Here is an 11072-nt window from a genome sequence, read left to right on the forward strand (position 1 = left end):
TGACTTTGGGCAAGTCCCCTTCATCTCTTTGTGCCTCTGTTCCCCATGGGCCTGTCTCATACTCGTTGTCTGTCTTAGCTAGTTGGACTGTAAGTTGATGGGGCAGGGACTGTTCACTTCCTACACATAGAGCACCTAGCATGATGGAGTCTCAGTCTGGAGTGAAGCCTTTATGCTCTACCATAGCTCATAAGAATAGCCATACTGGGTCGACCAAAGGTCCAGTATCCTGTCTTCCAACAAAAACAACGAGGAGTCCTTGTGGCACCTTAGAGACTAACAAATTTATTTGGGCATAAGTTTTTACCGATACACAAAGGCAGGGGTGAAGTCAAGCTATGACTGACTATTACAGTTTCCAGGCTGTGGCCAATGTGAATCAGGAATTGGCAGTGATCAAAGCGAGTCAGAGCTTACAAGACCTGAGCACCAGCACTCTCTTCTAGCACAAGCTGAGGGTCAACACTTCTCTGCTGTTTCATGTACCATGTGCTGGGTAATAACACGGAAGGACTCTCTGTTTCTACAGCAAAACTGGCTCTTCATTGAGTGAACTATTCGCAGAGATGCTGCAACTGCAGCTAGCATCCCAGCCGTGTCCATGTGGCATAGCTTCCTGGGGCCTCCACCAAATTCTTCCATCCTGCAACCTGTGCTCCTGCCTGTCATGATGAGACATGGATCCTGATGGGGATCTCTGGGTACTACCTTATTAACTATTTAAATATCCAATATAGCTGCAGGTTAAAGGGATAAACTCTGGGGAGAAAGGAGTGGGTGTGATTCAATTAAATTAAGAGGGTGTTCTGGCTCAGTTGGCTGAAGCATCTGCCTAGGAAACGGGACCTCTTGGTTTATATCGCAGCGGTGCTTGGTGCAGATTTTGTTCAATCTGTTTAGCTTCACAAAGAAGATTAAGGGCTGACTTGAGTACAATCTATAAGTACCTAAATGGGGGATAAAAATTGGATAATGGGCTCTAGCAGACAAAAGTATAACTCAATGCAATGTCTGGAAGCTGAAGCTAGCCAAATTCAGACTGGAAATAGGACATACATTTTTAACATACATTTAAGTGAGGGTAATTAACCACAGGAGCAATTTACAGGGGACATGGTGGATTCTCCTTCACTGGGGATTTTTAAATCAAGATTGGATATTTTTTTAAAAAGATATGGTCTAGTACAAAAGGAATTATTATGGGCAAGTTCTCTGGCCTGTGTTATACAGGAGATCACAGTGGATGAACACAGTGGTCCCTTCTGGCCTTGGAAGCTAAGAATCTATTCTGCATAATTCAGTCTTGCTGTAGCAAACACCACCATGCAGTGACCATCAGCTTAGACCTGTACTCCTGCATTGCATCTTTCAGGGCCAAATCTTGCAGTTCTTGATTGGACAAAACTCTCATTGACTCTAATGGGAGTCTTGCCTCAGAATGGCCAATAAGATTGGGTGCCCCCCATCTAATTTAAATAATGGAGGCCAAAGTCAGTGCATGAGAGGTGTACCTCAAGTCAGTGGCAGTGAATATAAACTGGTGTAATTTGCAGGCAGAGAGGATGGCAGGACAGCACTGTGGCAGGAAAAGCAACCAACAGAAGGATGTAAAAAGGTAAAGTAGGGAGACCTTGCTGCCTGAATATTCACAGCAGCATTAGAATATATATAGACACAGGTCCTGGTCCGCTACTGATCCATGTCATGGACTCCTGTGCCTAGCACAGTCAATGTGCTCCATATGGGCACATGATTCTGCTCTTGTGGATGCAATTGCAGTATTGGAGCCTGTATGATTGCTGTAGGAAAAGTGCAGCTAGGATCCTGAAATTTGGATAGTACATTAAGAGTATTGTTAACCTGTGTAACATACCTGCACATTGATGGAGCTCTCAGTTGCCTTCTTTGGTGCTGAATGCTAAATGATTAATGAATAATGCATTTATTGGCTGATTTCTAGACTCTGTCTCTGGAGGCATGTATACCCCTTATCAAGAGAGCATGCAAGGCAAACAGACAGATCACCACCATAGTGCTTGAGAAAAGAGATGGGCTTTGAAATGTCCTGGAGGCCAGCAGAATTTGGCTTTGTCAAACCAGTGGTGGCTGGGGGTAACTCAACTCAGCCTTCTTGTCCAAAGCTTTTTTTGTCTCAAGAGTGGGGTCCCGCTCCTGGTACCAACTGACACTTTCAGATTAACAGTGAGCAATTTGGTGGGCTTGTTCTAATAACCAGCACTTGTATAGTGCTTCTCTGAGATGCACAGATCTCCGAGCACTTAGCAAAGGTGAATGTTAGAGATGGAGAAACTGAGATTGCAGGGAAGTGAGATGACTTCCCCAGGGTCACACATGAGCTTGTGACTGAGCTGGGAATGGAACCTTCAAATCCTGACAGCATTACAATGATTTGCATCTGGACCCCTTTTCCTAGTTCCATGTTGCCTGTTGTTTCCGCCCGAGGACCCGATGAAACTTTTATATGCAGGACAAGGGAAATGAAAGAATTTCCTAGTGTGAGCCTGGGCACAAGGATGTATTTACATAAATGGTCAGGATACTTTTGCTTTCCGTGAACATTTTTGAAAACAAAAAAATATCACTCCCTGATGGTCACAGAAAGTGACTAGAATGGGTCTTGTGCACAGTGTGAATTCTGGGTTTTGTATGCATGACTGTTTGTGAATACTTCCTTTGTGGTGTTTGCCCATCTCTTGCTGACTGTGGGATAATGATTACCTGAGTCTCTGACTACAATCCTAATTGCAAGGGGTTGAGATTTCACTGGGGCAAAGAAGATCCATCTTGCCCCAGTGCATGCTCATTATTCCACTAGAATTATGTCACTCACTAAGATACCCCTTTTGTTTCAGTGGGTGATGTTATGAAACAATACCCTTTAAGTTAATCAGTATTGGAAAGCTGAGGCTTGCTTTACAGTCACTGTCTTTGATGTCTTCGGTAGTTCATGTAAGGATCTGCCTCTATTTTGCTTTGATTGACAAGCCCTTTTCTATAAATTTGAGCAATTAAGCAGCCCAGTAGCAGCTGCTAAGGAGATCTGCTAAGAGCAACCTGACACAGACTGCTGTGCAGGTCTCCTGCCATTCACTTTGACATTCTGAAACACGATCTGCAATTTAAAACTGCATAGGCAGATTTGTATCGGACAAGTTAGGTAAGTGTACTTCTGTGTTTGCTGTATGTCAGTGCTCCAGCTCAGGATTAAACCTGGTCTTGCTAAAGCGACAGAGAATAAATGTTCAATTTGTACTGAATTCTATCATCAAATATTACTATTTAAACAAGGAATTTTAGGATTTCTCTACATGAGTAATGCAAGATTAGCTCATACATACATGTATTTAATTCAGTATGTACATATAATGCGTGTATGTATGTGTTTTTATGTCTTTTCAAAGTTTAACCTCAGTGCATTAAGTTTTCCACACTAAAAGCTTCATATTTGTATGTGTATATACACACACTGACTGTATATAGTATACACACACATGAATATGAAGTTTTCAGTGTGGAAAACTTCATATTCGTATGTGTGTATACTATGTATAGTCAGGTTTCAGAGTAACAGCCGTGTTAGTCTGTATTCGCAAAAAGAAAAGGAGTACTTGTGGCACCTTAGAGACTAACCAATTTATTTGAGCATGCTCAAATAAATTGGTTAGTCTCTAAGGTGCCACAAGTACTTCTTTTCTTTTTATGTATAGTCAGTGTGTGTATACACACATACAAATATGAAGTTTTCAGTGTGGAAAACTTAATGCACTGAGGTTAAACTTTGGAAGGACATACCAAACTGAGCAGTTAGGTCAACGGGACTTTAGATAGTCAAGCTTCTACTTAATCTGCCAGATCCTCCACTGGTGTAAACTGATGTAGCTCCATTGACTTCAATTGACACTGAGTTGTACCAGCTGAGGATTTGTCTCAGTGGATGCAATGTTGTTTTCTGTACTGTTTGCTCTGCCCCCAAGGTGAAATTTCAGTACCTGGGGTTTTTACATGGAAAACTTTATATGAAATAAAAGCTTGAGAGGTACAGAAGGAGTATATTGGTGTAGGGCTTGATTCACTCATTTGGTGCAGTTTCCATCTCCCTTCTCTGAGAGGGCAAGCCGCATTGGGAAGGGGGTTGGGGGATCCTTTCCCAATGGGTTTTGCTGGGGGGAAGCAGGTTTCATAGAAATTTGGTTAGTGGAAGTTGCCTACAAGATGTGCTGAATCAAGGCATTTCTCAGATACCTTGGCCTTGCCCTTTCTTGTCTAGCAACCATCACTTTCTGGGTTGCTTTGGCAGGTTAGCTGCCCTGACCGGCTCTGTCTCCTGGCAAACTGTGTGGATGGCAGGTGGCACGTGCTGCTGCAGCCCCCAGGGAGTGAATTAATTACATTCTGGAGAACAAATATGTGTGCCAAATATTCAGGGTATTCTTCGCAGTGGTAGTGCCCTCCTTCACACCAGGAGCAGGGTTTACAATCCAAAGACAAATGAAACATAGGAATGTGGGGTGGGGAGAGAAGACAACTGTTATAGACAAAGGAGTGTGTACAATTGCCCCCTGGCTAATTATAAATATTTAGAGTAAGTCCCATCTGTCCCTGATGCCATTATGAATTGGCTGTTATTTTTTAACAAGCATTGCAGCAGAGGTGAGGCTTAAGGAGGGGATCTTGGCTGTTCGGCTCAGTCTGCTTCCTTGTTCCTGGCAGGGCTGTTCAGTGAGCCTGTGACACCGGGTTCCCTCCCTCCTCCCTGCCTCTCTCTCTCCACTCCACCCTATTCCCAGTGAAGCTGGAGCACTGCCTCATCTGCTGCTCTGCAAAATTCGCTATGCTCAGGGGTGGGGAAACCAGTGGCTCACCTGGCTTGACAAACCCTACAGCTAAAGCTTATGAGTTTAATCACAGAACGTATAGCAAACCCAGCTACTGTCCTGCATTACCTAGCAGCACTGCCTGAGTTGTACAGAGGGAGGAATAAGGGGAGGTGCCCTCTTCTCACTCCTCCTCACTACTGGATGCATAAAGGCAAAGGGTGACTAAGAGGGGATGGTGCCCTTCACACCCTGCTCTCAGCACTGCAGATACAGTACACACGCCCCGGACTAAGTGTGCTAGATCCTTGGGGCTGAGCATGTCTCACAGCCTGCTGTGTGTCTCCTTTCCGCCTTGGGGTGCAGCATGAAGCTCCGTCACGTGATCCTGGGCTCCCTACCTCTCCTGATACTGGCTGGCTGTGTCAGCACACTCAAAGCCTCCAGCATCAACCTGCGCACATTCATTGGCTGCGCTGTGCGTGAGTTCACCTTCCTGGCTAGGAAACCTGGCTGCAAGGGGATGCGCCTCACCACGGACGCCTGCTGGGGGCGCTGCGAGACTTGGGAGGTGAGCAATACCTTGGGGGGTGGAGGTGGCCTAAGGAGCTAGCTTTAAACCAGTGGTTCCCAACCTATTTACCATTGTGGGCCGCATGTGCAGCTCTCTGTGTGTTATGTGGGTTGCATCCACACAATATATATACTACCTGTGTGGCCCTGGGGATGTCACATGGGCCACAGCTCTGCGCTGATTGGGCCACAAGCGGGCCGCAAGTTGAGAACCACTGCTCTAAACAGCACCAGCTTTGGGGTCACTTTCTTTTTTTCAAATGGAGATCAGCAAGTGGTGCAGGAAGCAGCTTATAATTATTCCCCTAGCACCAGGGAGGATGGTCTTGTGGTGAAGCCCCTGCACTAGGACTGAGGAGATCCGCATTCGACTCCGGCTCTGCCACGGACTTCCTGTGTGGCCGTGGGCTAGCTGCTTAATCTAGCTCTGCCTTGGTTCCCTGACTATAAAACGAGGATATTTCCTTTTTCTCCGCAGATAAATCACACTTAGATAGTCCCTGCCCCAAAGAACAGACAATCTTTACTATGTGTTTGTACAGCACCTACCATGATGGGACCCTGGTCTCAACTGGGGCTCTGATGCACTATTATAATGCAAACAAATAACCACAATGACAAGACTGTGCTTGGAAGTCAACAAGCCAGTATGAAGGCAAGGCCCCTGGTCTGTTGAATGACAGTCAAAATACATGTGCCAGTGACAGACGAATTTGCCTTGAGTTATTCATTTGAACCATTGTTCAAGAGAAACACCTGCAGCAAGTGGTAATATTTATAAAGTGCTTACGTAATACTCTCATTATGCAATTTGAAAGCCTCTTACGGCTTAAACACTGAGGGAAAAGAGCCCTGTATGACTATACCGAAAGAAAATTCCTTTGAGATTAAAATGGGGCCCTTGATTCATGGGTAATATATTTTGTTCCAAACAGCAAATCCCAAAGAGAATGTCTTTCTAATTTGGTCCCATTTAAATTGAAGCCCAGGATGAAAATGAGGTAGTTTTGTTCTGGATGGAGGTGTGGGGGTGAGTGGGTGAGAGAGCAAGTCTACACACATTAGAGATCAAACTCATGACTCATTTTAGCTTGCTGTAATGTAAACATTTAATGGGCTGGATCTGTATGTCTTTATTCAGGGGAAATCTCATTAATGTCCGTGGAGTTTTGCTGAGTAAAGCCGAGGGACTCATTCTGCTGATAACCGACGGGGAGTTGTTTTTGAGTTTTGGTTCAGACTTTCCGACTCCTTCTTTTATTATCTGGGGGCGAGGAGGCTGGGCCTCTGTTTGCTATCCTTCCCCTGTGGAATAAACTGGGGAGGTGGAGGGGTTTCCACCTCTATAACCTAAGGAGCCTTTGAGAGACACATGCATCTTGCTCCACCAGCTCCCACTGCTCTTTGGAGAGCACAGATGTTGAAGAGGCCTTTATTCGACTGGAGCAGAGTTAAGCTAAATTCATTAAGTTTTTGGCCCTTCTGTTCCTAAAGAGTTCCAGGATGTATTATATGGAGGACTTAATAATAATAATATGAAGCACATGGTGTCTGTTATCAGTCTGGGACTCTCTCCCATAAGGAGCACGGCAAACCCTTTCCACATCACAGAGGGGAAACCAAACACAAACTAAACTATCCCTATGCTGTACTCGGTTGTGCTACTTCCCCCTGCAGGTTGGAGCGGGCAGGAGAATCCAGAGGAGTCCAGTTGGCTCCTTCGTATCCCTCTGCTCTCCATCCTGTCCCACCCACTCTTTCAACCTTCTCATGAGGAGAAAAGAGGGATCATGCTGCAGAGGCATAACTTCCCGTCCTCATCTGCGGGCACAGGCTGCCCTCCCCTTGCAAGCTGCAGCTGAGCCGAGGGCAGGGAGCTCTAGTCAGACCATGGCAGCCCATCCCAGCACTAGAACTGATCAGAAAATGGGGAGCTTTTTTTTTTTTTTTTTGACAGTTTAGACTTTTCAGTGAAAGTCAAAACCACAATTATTTTGGCCAAAAACTGAAAAATAAATCTCATGGGTGTTATACTACAGGTGTCTTGTGCTTTGTTCTCCCTTGTGGGCTGGGACAGACTACACCTCCCATGATGCACTGTGGTTCCCCCTCTTGCTGAGCCTCAGTAATGCATCATGGGAGTCCCATTGCCACAGTGCTTCAGGGACTAGATCGGCTGGCTGGGGAGCCTGGCCCCTAGAGGAGACTGCAGCATCCAAACTACAACTCCTCCCACGCAGCGTTGTGGTGGCATTTATGAATATTTTTTGTTTTTAGGTGTTTGGGTTTTTTGATGAAAAGTCAAAATTTTCCACAGAAAGCACTGTCACTTTTTGTGCAATGTTTCGTTTAGTTGAAACCCCAATTTTCTGTAAAAATACATAAATAAATAAATCCATTTTGAGAGAAAAGGTTTTGACCAGCCCTAGCCAGCACCTTCCATTTCAAAAGAATTCTCAGGGAAATGGTCATAAAACCGATAGTGTAGTGGGACCAAAACAGCACTCAGCCTAAGAATTATTTCTAGCCAGTCTTTATGGGCCTGGGCCTGCAAACCAATTGTCCCTACTTTTGTGATTAATCCCAGGGAGGTAACTGGGACTGTGGGGGTTGCAGGATCTAGCCCCAGTGCTATTCGTGCCTGCTCAAAGCTGTCCTGAGTTCCTCTTGCCTTTGATGTCAGCATTTCCCCCCACCTAACAGAAGCCTGTGCTGGATCCCCCATACATCGACGCGCACCATCGAGTCTGCACCTACAACGAGACTAAGCTGGTTACGGTGAAGCTGCCGAATTGTGCTGCTGCTGTGGATCCTTCCTACACGTACCCTATGGCCATACGGTGTGACTGCGGGGTCTGTTCCACGGCAACTACTGAATGTGAGACTATCTGAGGCCCCCATCCCCTGCTGGACAGCTGCTCTCGGCATCTTGGGCCAAACTCTGTCCTGATGTCTGCCCAGTGTAGCTGCAGGATTGTGGGTGGTGTAAGTCAGCACGGAATTTAACCCTATGGCTGTAATACTTCTAATCACTGACCCTTCTGTACAGTAGAGTCATAAGCTTCTCCTAGCTGCCAGTTGTTTAAAGATCTATTTGTTGCAGTAAAGTAATAAGGAGCCTCACAGCAACATATCAGATGAAAAGTACTGATACAACTTGCTCTAGCCCCAGGCAGTTCACAGTGTGAACTTGCCTTATGCATAAAGGGCACATTTAATTAGAAGTCATAGACACATTGAAATTGACAAGAAGAGCATTAAGGGCTTAGTAACAATGAATTTGTACATTTCAGGTTTATTTCTCCCAACCCTGAGCCCTGAATGCACTCAGCTCATTAGTGCTCAACTCCCATTAGGCTAGTTTCTCTTCTAATTTACCTGGGTGTAAACCAGGAATAACTACATCAAGGAAAATGGAATTATAGGGCTTTGAGACCAGTATCAGTGAGACCAGAATTGGATTCCAAAACATCTGTAACATGAATGCGAAGATAATTGCATCATAATGACCCTGATGCAGCACCTGCTTAATTCTTTTGTTTAATAGGAATGGACTTTGGAATGTGCTTCAAATTGGCACGTTTATGTGTTTTGCTGAACTGGGTCCACTGCACATGAAATCTTATGCAAAAGCCAACCCAGGAGAAAATTCCTTAAAAAAAGAAAAAGCCTGTCAAATCTGAAAGAAAAATTAAACATTTCTTCCCCTGCTGGTTCTGCTTGGAAAGAGGACAAGAACTGATTTAATGTAAATCAAAGAGACACACTATGGCCTGTGAGTCTCTCTTGATGATCTCTCCCACTTTGTCAAGATGATCCGAGAGGGGCTATGTAGGATCACGCTACAGTCCCCTGTGCAGCTTAGCTCCATGGAGACCATGTGCTATGGGCTGGCGTAATGCAACTAGGATGCTCACCATGAAAGCTTTAAAATTGTGCCTCTTATGCCCAGCTCGCATTGCCACAGTATGTGTGATATTCCCTGTGCTTAGTGCAGGAGTTTCATTTAGTTACAAAGACCATAACAAGGTTTCCAAGCACTATCCACAAGTGCTTAGAGATCCACTGCCCACCACATGGGGAGAGGGGAACTGCAGCTACAAGTATACCCCAACAATGGTCCCTGACCAGGTGCATAGATGTCCTGTGCCCTGGCTCCAGGTTGGAGAAGAGGATTTGGCATCTTCTATCCCTGAATTGTTTCACTCTACATCCATAGTTGGTTTGGATTGTTGTGAGAACAGGAATTTTGCCCAGTGTGAGCTGTTAGCAGGAGCACACAAGATAAAACAACTTTCCAACATAGTTGTTCTGATAGTATTTCTGAACAGATTAATGCTAAACACATGATTTACCCACCTAAACTCTGATTAGGGCTTGAAAAATCAGGCAAATCAAACAGCCTTGTCTCTTAGTTAGATTTCCTTCCCGTCCCAAGAATGCATGCTCAAAACTACCAAGAAAGCTTACTTTAAGTTTCTTCTGCCCTTTGAAATATATCTTTTAATTTAAGCTGTAATTTATTAAATGCTGTAATTTTGTGTCCATTGAATTGCAAAAGCTTCATGCCACTTGTGTAGGAATAATGGTGGATTTGTATAGCTTTGAATAGGCAGACTGCTGCCCTGAGCAATAGTGTAGTAGCAGCTTTCTGCTGACCAGGATGTTAACTGCCTTTAACAATTCTGTAACTTTTTTCTAGTTGCAGCTCCCATCTCTGCAGTCCTGGTGGTGGTGTAAATGGCATTTCTCATGTCCTGAGCAACTTACAAATTTCTCTGTGTCCTTAATAAATCTGAACTTATACTATGAAAGCAATTTGAGACATGCTTCTGTTTCTGACTTCTTGGTTAGCTAAGCTGCAGCAAAGCAAACTCTTCTGGACACCTGCTAAAAGCTTCTGTGAAGCTCAAATTCTGGTCATTTGCCTCACAGACTGCTGTCTTACCAGGAGCCTGATTGCACTGTAGTTGGTAGTCATGGGATTAGGACTGAAGTGCTCTTCAGAGCTAACAGGGTCTTCAGACTTTTCCCAAATGTGGGAGTGGGTAACATACGACCGTGTGTAGGAAGAGCTATTGCAGACGGTGACTGAGTGTGCTGACCGCTGATGGGGCTGGACAGAGCAGGAGATGGAAGAGGGAGAGTGGGAAGAGCTGAATGGTTAGAACCAAACACACACTTATAGATGCAAAGAAGCTGAATGACAGACAGCAAAGGTTGTGGGAGGCAGGTATAAGGTGAGAGACTGAGGCCACCAATTTATTTCACACGAACTACACTGAACTCCCTTCAGTTAATTGTGGGTACTGCTAATCCGGGGTGGGTTCATGGTGCCCTAGAGGCGGAAGAGGCTATTGCTTATTTCCTATGCAATTAATGCTGGAGATCAGAGTGGGCAGGACCATAATAGTCATTTAAGGGGCTAAACTCAGCATTGGTGTGAGCAGGCATAAATGTGGGGTTCAATTAGGAAGTCTTTACTCATACAAGTTCCCACTGATCTAGTCCTTGAGATCTGGCCCCTTAAGTTCAGCCAAGGAAATATCCTTGTATGCCAGGGCTGAATTTGGTCTTAGGCTCACTCTCTCTCTTTTAAGGAATTGTTTTGGTGGGTTACAGAGAGGATGCTAATTAAGAGTACAGTTGCAGTTGTCTAAATTC

General features: G+C 44.9%; 1 protein-coding gene across 1 annotated transcript; it reads left to right on the forward strand.

The window, feature by feature from the left end:
* Nucleotides 1-3059: 3059 nt before the first annotated feature.
* GPHB5 (glycoprotein hormone subunit beta 5) lies at nt 3060-10226 on the forward strand. Its single transcript, XM_048854507.2, has 3 exons — nt 3060-3178; nt 5202-5406; nt 8112-10226. Exons 2-3 carry the CDS (start codon nt 5203-5205, stop codon nt 8298-8300), a joined length of 393 nt encoding a protein of 130 aa, XP_048710464.2. The 5' UTR covers nt 3060-3178; nt 5202; the 3' UTR covers nt 8301-10226.
* The last annotated feature ends 846 nt before the right edge of the window (nt 10227-11072 follow it).

This window comes from Caretta caretta, chromosome 6 (assembly GCF_965140235.1).
Source record: "Caretta caretta isolate rCarCar2 chromosome 6, rCarCar1.hap1, whole genome shotgun sequence".
Classification (NCBI taxonomy): Eukaryota; Metazoa; Chordata; order Testudines; family Cheloniidae; genus Caretta; species Caretta caretta.